The following is an 11,138-nucleotide window of genomic DNA, read 5'->3' as shown; positions in this document are numbered from 1 at the left end:
TCACTTGTGTAGCCTACATTTTTTTCTCCTTCCATTTGTTTTCCCCCGAAATTTAGGGTGATTCTTCGTCTTTGTTCTACAGTTTTGGCAAGATACAAATATGTAACCATTTCCAATGGAGTGAGCGGCCAACTGTAAGCTGAAGAAGCGGGTGGGGCAGGAAGGGTACAGTGATCTTTTCGTTACTTTCAGAACTACATATGTTCATGAGTGGGTCCTGCTTGGTAACCGTGCTGTGTCCCTCACAGCATTGTGGCTGTCTTTTGTAGCCATGCTGTGTTCCTCACCATGTCCTGGCCATCTCTGCATCCCTCACGGCATCCTGGCCGTCTCTACGTCCCTCATGGCATCCTGGCCTTCTCTGTATCCCTCACCGTGTCCTGGCCGTCTCTGCATCCCTCACAGCGTCCTGACCGTCTCTGCGTCCCTCACAGCGTCCTGACCGTCTCCGCGTCCCTCACCGTGTCCTGACCGTCTCCGCGTCCCTCACCGTGTCCTGGCCGTCTCCGCGTCCCTCACCGTGTCCTGGCCGTCTCTTGTAACCATGCTGTGATGGTCTTGTTGACTCTGAGTCCCTCTCAGTATCAGCTGCCTCAGCCTCACCTCTCCTCACTTTCTTCCAGGCTGGTTCCCCCATTGACCCTACATGCTTTGGAATGCTTCCAGAAGCAAAACAAAGGCTTCTTTTTCCTAATGCACTGGGGGCAGCAGGCCCAGAGGCTCTGGGGCAACTCTGAGGGCAGAGAGAAGGTGGCCGGCTTAGGCTTGCTAGGGGAATGTGGAAGCTGGCTGGGATTGGCTCCCTCCTACCTGCTGGCCAGAATCTGGGAGAGCAGCGCCCAGGGATGAGTAACTTACAGGTCCTGGTACCAACACCAGCCCTCACCCCCGAGTCCCTGGTGTCAAGTATGGTGCCCCACAGAGTGAACACGCTATCTATAGTACACAGGGAGTCATGTTGCTGTCCTACCTTGGTGATGCTTGGAATGCAATAGCCTTTCCCATCAGCCTGGCACCCAAAACTTTTCCCACCTGCAGATGTCCAACACCTGGTCTCACTCCTCCACCCTTGGCTCATCTCCGCCATGGTGGGGTGTCTGACACCTGGTCTTGCTTCTCCACCTTTGGCTCATCTCCGCCATGGTGGGGTGTCTGACACCTGGTCTCACTTCTCCACCTTCAGCTCTTTACCATGGTGGGGATCAGGCCTCAGGCTGCCAAGCCCCTGACTTGGCCTGCTTCTCTTTCTGAGCCTAGTGGGAGGGACAGAGGCCAGGGCCTTAAGCACTGAACACTCTCCATACTGATGTCAACTAATGAAGTGTTAAGGCTCACAGATTTTTATGAACTTTCAGTCTTTGATGTTATCTCTTTCATGCTAAAGTGTTTTGTTTTGTTTTGTTTTGTTTTTTTGAAAGAGTTATAGGAAGAAAGGGAGAGACCGTAAGCTTCCTTTCACTTCCCAAATGGCTGCAACAGCCAGGACTGGACTGAAACAAAGCCAAGAGCTTCTTCCTGGTCTCCAGCATAGGTGCGGGGGCCAAGGACCTGGGTTGTCTCTGTAGGGAGCTGGGTTAGAAGTGGAGCAGTTGGGCCAGGATCCCATATGGTCGCCGGTTCTAATCCCAGCGGCCCCGCTTCCCATCCAGCTCCCTGCTTGTGACATGGGAAAGCAGTCAAGGACGGCCCGAAGCCTTGGGACCCTGCACCCGTGTGGGAGACCTGGAGGAGCTCTTGGCTCCTGGCTGCAGATTGGCGCAGCATTGGCTGTTGCAGTCACTTGGGGAGTGAATCATTGGACGGAGGATCTTTCTCTCTGTCTCTCCTCCTCTCTGTATATCTGACTTTCCAATAATAAAAATAAATAAATCTTTAAAAAAAAAAAGTGAAGCAGTTGGGACTTGAACCATTGTCCATATAGGGTACTGGTACTGTAGACGGCAGCTTTACCATAGCACTGGCTCTGGGCACTAAAAAAATCAGTTTTTACAACTGCTACTGGGGCAAGTGTGGCTCAGGGGTTAGAATGCCAGTCGGGAGGTGGAGCTGCCATCTGTAATGCCGGCATCCATCAGTGCTATCCGCAATTCTGTCCAGGCCCAGGGCCTGACTCAGTGATGGGCACCTGGGGGAGTTCACAAGATGGTTGCCAGACAGAGTGTGATGTCCTCCCAGGGTGGAGCCTGCCTTTTGAGTTTGGTTATGGCTGTGAGCATTGCCCATAGGATCCAAGACCCTGTAAGTGGTTCAGGGCACAGGTGGCAATGCTGGACCACTCCGACCCTGTTACTCCCCACCTTTCTTGGCCAAAAGCCTGGCCCATAAGTGCCTTTGGTCAGTATCTGTCCCCTGGGCAGTGCCGGAGTGTGTGAAGACTACATGGCTGCTCTGCAGTAGCTGATCACACTGGCATCCCTCTTTCATACACTTCCAGATTGTGGCTGCCATGTGGTCCTGGTTCTGCACACTGGTGTCACTCACCCTGATTTCGCATCACCACCCTGCAGGACATGGGGCTCTGTGAGGTGTGTGGTCAGCCCATGAGCTGCAGCCTGTTCAACAGGCACCCCATGCCCAGCATCCATTGGCCTTGGCCATAGTGAAGATGTGGACTTGGCGGGCCCACTGCCCACTGCTGCGGGTGTGGTGCTGCCACTGTGGTAGTCTGGGTTTGCCTTTCTCTTATTTGTTCAGGCTTTTCTCATTGATGTTCAGAACTTGCGAGCTCCTTTATGTTAGGGAGTTCAGCCCTAACGCCCACCTCTCAGTCTTAAGTTGAGGTGGAACACACGTGGCACACAGTACACTTCAGCATCATCTCGGGCTGCTTTTAGAGCGTTGGTCACCACACAGGGATCCCACACCCACTGCACTCCACTTGTCCTACTGCTAGGCCTGTCTCAAGCTGCCAGCATCTTGGAAAATAGGGGCTGTTGCATGCATGTGTGTGAGGCAGGTGTCAGATCTTGGGGAGATTCCTCCCAGTCCCTAAGAAGCTCACACTCTCTTCCTTTCCCTTTGCAAACTTTGCTTCAACCTGTATGTGCCTGTCCTGCCTGATGCATGTGGCAGTCTTCCTGGCGTCCTGGTGTGACACACCTGGGGCATAGGCTGGGGTCTCAGGTGTTGGGGTACCTGTGTTCACCGTGCTGGTGCCAAGGTCCTGGATGTCTGCTCGCTGTCTGACACGGGCCTCTAGGCAATTCCATCCCACACCCTGCGTGTCGGTGATGTCACTTCCTGCCCAGAGCACCAGGCCTGAGGGGCAAGCAGGCAGGAAGCTGTCCTTGACAGGTGGTAGCCTCTGCCCTGAGCTGGATTCGGCACAGCCTTAAAGCTTCTGGGCGCCCCTCTTCCTGTTTCCTGGGGCTGGGGAGATTTGGCAGGGCAGGCAGGGGTCTGGAGGCAGGAAGGCCTGGAGGGGGGACCTGGGGCCTACGGGAAGTCCTGTGTAGGGGATAGAGCAACACCTGGTGGGGGTGAAACGAACCAGGGAGGAACCATGGGGGTAGGAGAGCCACCTGACTCACTGGCTGTTGGCACTCAAGCCCTGGGACAACCCAAGTCCAGACACCCACTTCACAAGACAGGGTGGCTTTGGAAGCAAGAGGTTCCCACCCGGAGGAGGTGACTCAGGTATGGCCACTTGGCCAGCCGGTCCCTAGCAGCATCCTCAGGCACAGGCCTGGCACAGGGATCCACTCGCTGAGGTCATGAGAGGACTTGAATATGGCCATCCCAGGCCACGACTGCCTCTGAACCCTGAGCCTTGAGCCATGGTGTCTGCAGCCAGCTGTGATGTCCCCATGGCCCATGCTACGTCCACAGCATACTTGCCAGATCCATTTCCTATCCCCACATGAGCCCATGAACTAAACAAGCTAATGATTCGTTGGCAGTCTCGGGCCAGCCCGTCACAGCAGGGGCTAGGGGAGCACTGTTGGGTTGATCCCCTCAGAGCAGGACCACCATGGGCAGAGCAGGGACTGGGCTCTCTGGGGCCTTCCCATGTCGCCATTCCTGCTGCCAGCCCTCAAAGCTCACAGCCCTGCAACCCACGAACACAGCGTCTCCCAGGGATAAGGTGAAATCTTGATTACTTGGGGTCCCTGAAGCTGAAAGTGGGAGCCTCAGCCCACCCCCACCCACTGTGAGGACAAAAGGAGCCTCCCTCCACCAGGGCTTGCATGGGTCCCTACACTCCTAGGGTGCACAGAGACAGGCCATGGAAACAGACATTCAGTTTCAGTTTACTGACAATTGCCACTGCACAAGGCTCAACGGAGTTGGGCAGCAGCTGGGCTGCTTCCCACGCTGGTTGGAGGCCCGAGAACCACAGCTCATCCATGCGCTGAGGAGCTCAGCTTCCCTGGAATCAAAGTTCACGGCCGAGCTGGGGGGCAGCACAGAGAAGGGACATGGGCCCAGGGGCCCCGGGGACTCATAGGGTGCTGAGTGGACAGTGCTGCAGACTTCCAGCCCTCAACCTCCAGCCCCTAGAGAAACTGCCCGGAAATCCCGAGATGATCGCTTCCTAGGGCCCAGGGCTCCAGTCGGGGGATGTGGTTTCCAGGTGCTGGGGGCTCCCGGGCTGTGGTCCAGCTGGACTCATCTCTCTGGCAACAACACGAGGATGGCTGCCTTCAGGAAGCGGCCAATGCTAGAGAGCGCGGCCAGGAGCCAGTGGGAGCGGAGGCCAGGGTCAGTGCTGACCACACACTTGAGGACGTCAGTCTAGAAGGGGAGAGAGTTATGGTCAGCCAGGCAAAGGCCAGGAGGGAAGTTGGCTTCTCCACGGGATGCTGCAAGTCCCAGCAAGACCCCTGTTCCCAGCTCCCATGGCCAGCCACACTCCAGGCTGGGACACCAGGCACAGATGACAATAGGCTCCTGCCCTGGAGACAGGAGCAGTGGCCCCTGGACACTGGGAAGGCAAGTGGAGTCCACCCCTTGGTCTTACTGTTCCTGCTAAGAAACATGGTTTCCAGGTCTGTTCAAGGCCGGAATAGGGGTTGTGGGAGGTAGGGTGCCCAGTTCCCAGCCCCACGGAGGCAGGCAGAGGGGACAGGAACCATGGTATCAATCCCAACGGTTGCCACAAGCCTCACCCTCCCTCAGCCTTAACCACCAAGTCCACAGGGGAGAAGCAGGCCCTAGAGCCCCCGGCACTGCCTGGCTATGACCAGGACGGGACAAGTAGAGGGCGCAGGGAGGTGGTCCTATTGACACCTGCCAGTCTGGGCAGATGGGAGGGCTGCCCCCCAGAGGGGTCACCTCCCTTCCTCTAGGCAGGGGCTTTGGACAAGTGGCTAGCTCCATAGGCTGGATCTGGCTGGTCCTCCTACTCGTCCCCACCCCGGGGACTCACCCATCCTCCACGTCTCCGCAGCCAGGTGGCCAGGGTCTTCCGTACAAACTCCCCCAGGCAATCGACCAACACATGGACCATGGCAGGTTGGGCCTGCCGCACACAATCCACGGCCAGCCCCGCAGCCACTGCATACAGCGATACCACCTTGCCCCACGTGATGCCTGCAAAGGAGGGCACTGGTCAGCAGGAGCCCCCACCAGAGCCAGCCGGGGCCCAGCACCCAGCTAAGGCCAAGATGAATCCCCACCGGCTGACCAAGCAAAGAGCAAGAAAGGGCTTGAGGGCCAAGGCCACAGGAGGAAGAGCAGTCAGGGGCTCTGAGAGGAGAGGCCCCGTGAAGATGGCCTCGAGAGGCTGAAAGAGCCTGGGGAAGAGCTGCTGCAAGTCACACAGACACGAGACCATGCAGTGAGAACTAGGAAGCCTGTCACAGTCATACAGACTCGTAGTCACCCAGAGACACAGACATGAGACCATGCAGTGAGAAACGGGGCCTTTTATGGGCTGTGAGCACACAACAGCAGCTGTGGCTTCATCCTATAAATGTAAACACACAGGAAACACAGGGGAATGCCCACCCTCATGGACTTAGATCTGTCCCAGTGCAAACCCTCAGGGGCCTGCACTCTGGTCAGCTCTGATGGCCATATCTAACCAACAGTTTGGCTTCCAGTGGGCACCAGATAAACCACAAAGGCTGGCAGTCCCTTCAGGTAGCAGAGCTGGGACAAGTCCAATGCATCCACAGGGGCAGAGCAGGGTCAGCTACCAGGAGAAATGAAGTCAGCGGCAACCTGCGAAGGATGGCACCCCCACATGGGATACATCCAAGGGTCTCCCCGGAGGAGAGCAGGCACTGGGGCTAGGCCAACAGATGAACATTGTGGAGGACAGGGTGTCCTGGGATGACAGATGTCGGCTCCCAACTATGCACTTCCTTCAGTTTTGTTTGGAACGTGAAGGCAGAGGAGCAAAGGAGATCCATCGGGTATGATGCCACATCCGTCACACACGTGCATCAACTTCCGTACTCACACCACATCTGGTCTCCGACACTGTCTCCCACCAGGTGTAAACTTTCTATCTTAATATGAAAAGGCAAGAACCAGGTGGAGAAAATCTGCAAAAACCACGCCTAGGCAGGGCCCAAGCCAGGAGCCTGGATCTCAACTATAATCACCCACCACGGGAAGGGGAGAGTAAGCCTCATGCCAGAGCCACCCAGACCCAAGACAGGGACTGCAGTGTGGGACACAAGAACCAGGCAGGCGTCGACCACTGCACCAGTGCCTGGCCCTGCAGGTTCCTATTCAGGCCACAAAACATCACAGTGAGGGACACACTACCCCAGTGGAGCCCACTGTCCCTCCTCCCAGGCTGCTTCATGGTGCTGCTGACGGGACCTGAGCTGGCAGCCTCCAGGCTAGCTGATTGACAGACGCATGGGCGTGGCCTGTCTTCTGCTGCTGGTGATGGGTGTGGGTCCACCTGCTCACAGTGAGACCTGGGCGCCCACCCTAGGCTCACAGTATGCAGCTTCTCCCCTGCTTGCCGGTCTTAGGCCACGTTTCAAGTCTTGTTAGTATTTGTCAGAATATTTCAGTTTTCTCTATATTCTGACTCTTTCATGATCACAAACTTTATGTTTGGGACAGGCACTGTGCATAGCAACCTAAGCTGCCACTTGGGGAGCAGAAAGCTCCCTGTTAATGCCATGGGAGGCAACAAATCGTTGCTCCTACAGGAAGAAAGAAAACCGGAACTATTGCTCATTCTTAATCAAAGTAAGAAAACTTGCAGATGTCTCTCCCTGCCCCCACGGCTGGGGGCTCAGGGAGGCCACCCCAGAGACGACCCGCGTAGGGGTGGCCCAGTCAGTGAAGGCACAGGCTGGGGGCTTTCCTGCAGCCACGTTGGCTTTCCTCGGGGCCTTGCCGGGAGGAGCTCCAGCCGTAGACACAGGAGGAAATAGGTCAGGTGGCTAGTACCCCACCCAAAGGCTCCCAAGAGAGTGAACATGGGGTAAAGGAGGGGCAGCTTGCTCCTGCTCTGAGGTTCAGAGAGATTATGGGAACAGTCACAGGCCACACAGCCTGTGAGGGGCCCCTGCCTTAGACCTGCTGGGTAGTGGGGCTGGCGAGTGGAGAGGGCCATTGGAGGTTCAAGTGTTCCAACAACTGAACTTTCAAAGGGCCGTAGCTGGAGGCAACACAGTTGTGTACCCATCCTCTTTACCGTGATCCCCTTCATTCCCCAGCCCTACCTGGCCTGTGCCCCTGCCCACTTGATGTGCTCCACAGGCAGCCCTGCTCTGAACTGCACTGCCCCTTCACTGTGCCTAGCCCTGCTGTTCAAGGGGCGGAGTCCACCCAGTGACCTTCACCCCAGGGAAAGGCCTCCAGGAGACCCAGAGAGAATCACAAGCTCCCGAAGGAGGTGGCACACAGAAGGGTCAGCCCTGACCCAGTGAGGGCCCCTGAGGTATCTGGACAGGACCTCTCTATGCCTCTTGCCTGGCCTCCCTGCTCTCTGGACCCTCCCACCCCCAAGCTCATCCCAGGGGATCCCTTGACCACAGACGTGCCCGGAAAGCCCAGGCAGGGTGCCTGTGGGTAGACGCAGCATCGGGCAGCAGTGGTACTGGTCACATGGGCACCTTTGGGTGCCAGGCCAGCAGTCTGGGCTCCATGGACACCACCAGCAGCCAGCAAGGCCCAGCAGGACTCCTGGCGGGACATGAGACAGAAAGAATTCAGCCAGAGCAGAAGTCAGGCCAGGCAGGAGGAGGGAAGTAGGCGCTGAGAGGTCCCTGGGACAGTCAGCTGCTCCAGGGCAGAGGGGACACCCACACAGGTGAGGCAGGGGTGAGCCCCAGTGAGCTGCTTTCCTGGGCTCCCCTGTGCCTAACAGAACTCAGAGACTAGTGACCTCTGGGGCACACCTGGAGAGCCATCAGTGTCCAACAGGTTGCTAGGGACACCCCCCAGGACCCCATACCACCGTGATGTGCCTCTGAACCTGGGGTTCAAGGAGCAGTCCTGGGGGCCTGCCCAGATCCAAGGCACCAGCCACTTCTGGGGCCCCTCAGGGTGGTGGCACTGGGCCTACCTGCAGAGAAGATGTGGCCGGCTACAGTCAGGAATGCATCAGTCACCACAGGCTCCGACTGCAGGGACAGGTGCAGCTGTCGGGCCACATCGCGGTACACACTGGGCCGGATCAGCTCCAGCTCATCCCCTGCGAGACACATGGAAGAGTCAGTCCCCACGTCACCTGCCCTGACCCCACCTGGCCCTCTCCTATGTCAGCACCACCCCTTTCCCATAAGCCAGCTGGGCCGGTGGGGCAGCAATCCTGTGGAGGAGGGTGGGCTGGGCCAAGCCAAGCCTGCCGGGTGACTCACTGGAGGCACCAGGCAAGCGGCCAGAACCCAGAACCCATCCTGGGCAGGGGCGGGAAGCAGGAGGGACAGCACCACTGGACACCCCCCCTCCATGGCAGCTGGGTGGGTGATGTCTCCACCAAACCACCTCAGGGAAGCCCTGGGTCAGCAGCACCCATGCAGGGACCCCAGCTTCTGCTGCCAACGGTTGTGTTTGGATGTGGCCCTGACCCCAAGGGCCCTCAACGAGCAAGGCCCGGGAAGCCGATGCCGGCCATCCTGGTCACTTCTATAGCCAAAGCAAACAGGGAAATGCCGCCGGCTGGACAGCCTAGGACGATAAGATCCGGACAAAATCAGAGCAGCCAGGCCGGCGGGAGGGGGGGGTGCGTCCTGGCCTGGAAAATCCCACGCTGGCCCCAGGGGCCGCAGCCCACGCAGCTTCTGTTTGATGGGGGACTGGGGACATGCAGGGGGGAGGAAGGGGGAGATGGTGCCATGCCACGCCCCCAGCAGCTGTGACTGCAGGGGAGCTGCTAGAGCCCAGCTGCCTCTCCCAGGGCTCCTGATTCAGCCCCTCCCCCAGCGCAGGCGGCTATGTCTGGGTGCTCAGGATGGTCATGGCTTGGGGTGGGGCTGTTCTTCCCTGGGGCTTGGAAGTCCTGGGTGGTCCTCTCCCATGGACAGTGGATTTAAGGGATCCTGCCAATGAGCCCTGAATCTCTCCACCTGGCCAAGTCCCCAGCTCACAGCTTGGCCTCAGTCCAAGGTGGGACCACCGGGCGCGCTGCACTGGCGCCCAGAACACCTTTGCTCACTCCTGGGCCGCCCTTACACCTGCCCCGGAGATCAGCACTCGCACGCAGGAGTCCACTTTTTTGTTCCTTCCCCGGGTGCGGCCCTTGTGGCCTCTGGCTGCGGTCGCGAGGGTGTAGCCAGTGCATGGCCCCCGGGTCCAGCATGTCTGCAGTGGTACCCGCCCAGGAGGACCTACGCTGCACGCGGCCACCCCGCGGAACCCTGGCGCACTCACCCAAGCGCAGCAGCACCGCGCACACCTCGGCCAGGCGGCCGCCCGGGGCTGGTGCGCTCCGCTCGGGCGCGCTCCAGGCGAGGCCGGCGCGCAGTAGCCGCGCATGTACGAACTCCCGGCCCAGCGCCTTGGCCTGGGCCACCAGCTCCTTGTCCGTGGGCGATCGCTCGAAGGCGTCCCGGATCTCAGCGGCCAAGACCGAGGAGCGCCGCAGCACCTCCATGGCGGGCGCACCCCGAAGGCTCCCGCAGCCACCCCGCCGCGCGCGCCGCTCAACCCTGGCTGTCGGGACCCGCCACGCGGCGCCGGCGGCGAGGCTCGGGGCGCGGGCCCCGGCGGGCGCTCACCTGGGCGGCCGCATGGCGCGGATCGAGCTCAGGCTGTGAGCCGCGCCTCCCTCCGCCGGGGCATCAGGGGCCGCGGGCCGCGACTGCCCGCCCGCAGGAGGCGAGGCTTGGGGCTTCGCCTTCTACGGAGAAGGCGGTTCCCGGGGGCGGAGCCTCGCCCGCCTCCAGGCGAGGGCGGAGCGCGCCGCGCGCTGCGTGCGGGCTCGAACCCGCCCCTCTGCTCCTCCAGCGGCCTCGCGGTGCTTCACGTGTCCTGCACGGGGACCCTGGCCTCGCCTGGAGACATGGCCGAGGGCTCCGCTTCGCTGCTGGTGTAAGTGAAGTGCAGTACTTGTAGATTCTTTTTTTTTTGAAGATGTATTTATTTTTACTCGAAAGAGAGGGGTTCCATTCTCTCCCTAAAAGGCCTCAATAGCCAGGGCTGGGCCAGGCTGAAACTAGGCCCATCCTCCGGGTATCCCCTGTGGATGCAAGAGGCCAAACACTTGGGCCATCCTCTGGTGCTTTCCCAGGCACTTTAGCAGGAAACTGGGTAGGGAGTCCTGTAGTGGGACTCCAACCGGCACCCACGATGATTGCAGGGAACCTGGTAAATCCAAGAGTTTTCTCACCTGCTAGACATCACTACCATTTTCCCCTGGGCGCTGGCGTGGCTCTTCCACCCACACAGGTGAGCAGGTGAGCAGGTGAGTGTGTGGCTTATGGAGGGTCAGGCACCAGGCCCTCCGTTCTCAGTGGGTCTCATACTGTTTGGGCGGAGGACTCCCCATACCCCGGCTTCATCCAGGTCCCCCGTTGTGTCCACTCATCTTGGGGTCTGCAAATGGGTCTCAGTGCATCCCTGAAGGTCACAAACAGAAACCCAAGCATCCCCACCTCTGAATTACCTCACAGACTCTGCTGACCATGCACATGCTACTGACCATGGTACCACACAGACACTGTTGAGCACAGGAGCCACAAAGCACTGCTGACTAGGCAGATTCTGACCACACAGACACTGCT

At 59.0% G+C, this 11,138-nt stretch overlaps 1 protein-coding gene across 1 annotated transcript; it reads right to left on the bottom strand.

The window, feature by feature from the left end:
- Positions 1-4,431: 4,431 nt before the first annotated feature.
- On the bottom strand, positions 4,432-10,234 carry BOK (BCL2 family apoptosis regulator BOK). The gene is made up of 4 exons (XM_004597428.2): positions 9,787-10,234; positions 8,480-8,608; positions 5,369-5,532; positions 4,432-4,734 (listed from the first exon to the last, which is right to left on the bottom strand). Exons 1-4 carry the CDS (start codon positions 10,007-10,009, stop codon positions 4,609-4,611), a joined length of 642 nt encoding a protein of 213 aa, XP_004597485.2. The 5' UTR covers positions 10,010-10,234; the 3' UTR covers positions 4,432-4,608.
- Between the last annotated feature and the right edge of the window lie 904 nt (positions 10,235-11,138).

Source organism: Ochotona princeps, chromosome 5 (assembly GCF_030435755.1).
Source record: "Ochotona princeps isolate mOchPri1 chromosome 5, mOchPri1.hap1, whole genome shotgun sequence".
NCBI lineage: Eukaryota > Metazoa > Chordata > Mammalia > Lagomorpha > Ochotonidae > Ochotona > Ochotona princeps.
This window is presented reverse-complemented; position numbering and strand designations above follow the sequence as displayed.

Bases quoted from the DNA above. Each gene is read 5' to 3' on its own strand.
- BOK (XM_004597428.2), bottom strand. From the start codon at position 10,009: ATGGAGGTGCTGCGGCGCTCCTCGGTCTTGGCCGCTGAGATCCGGGAC. The intron at 5,533-8,479 runs GTAGGCCCAGTG...CCTCCTTTGCAG, and splicing joins CGGCCACATCTTCTCTGCAG to GCATCACGTGGGGCAAGGTG. The intron at 4,735-5,368 runs GTGAGTCCCCGG...CTCCCCTTCTAG, and splicing joins TGCGGAGACGTGGAGGATGG to ACTGACGTCCTCAAGTGTGT.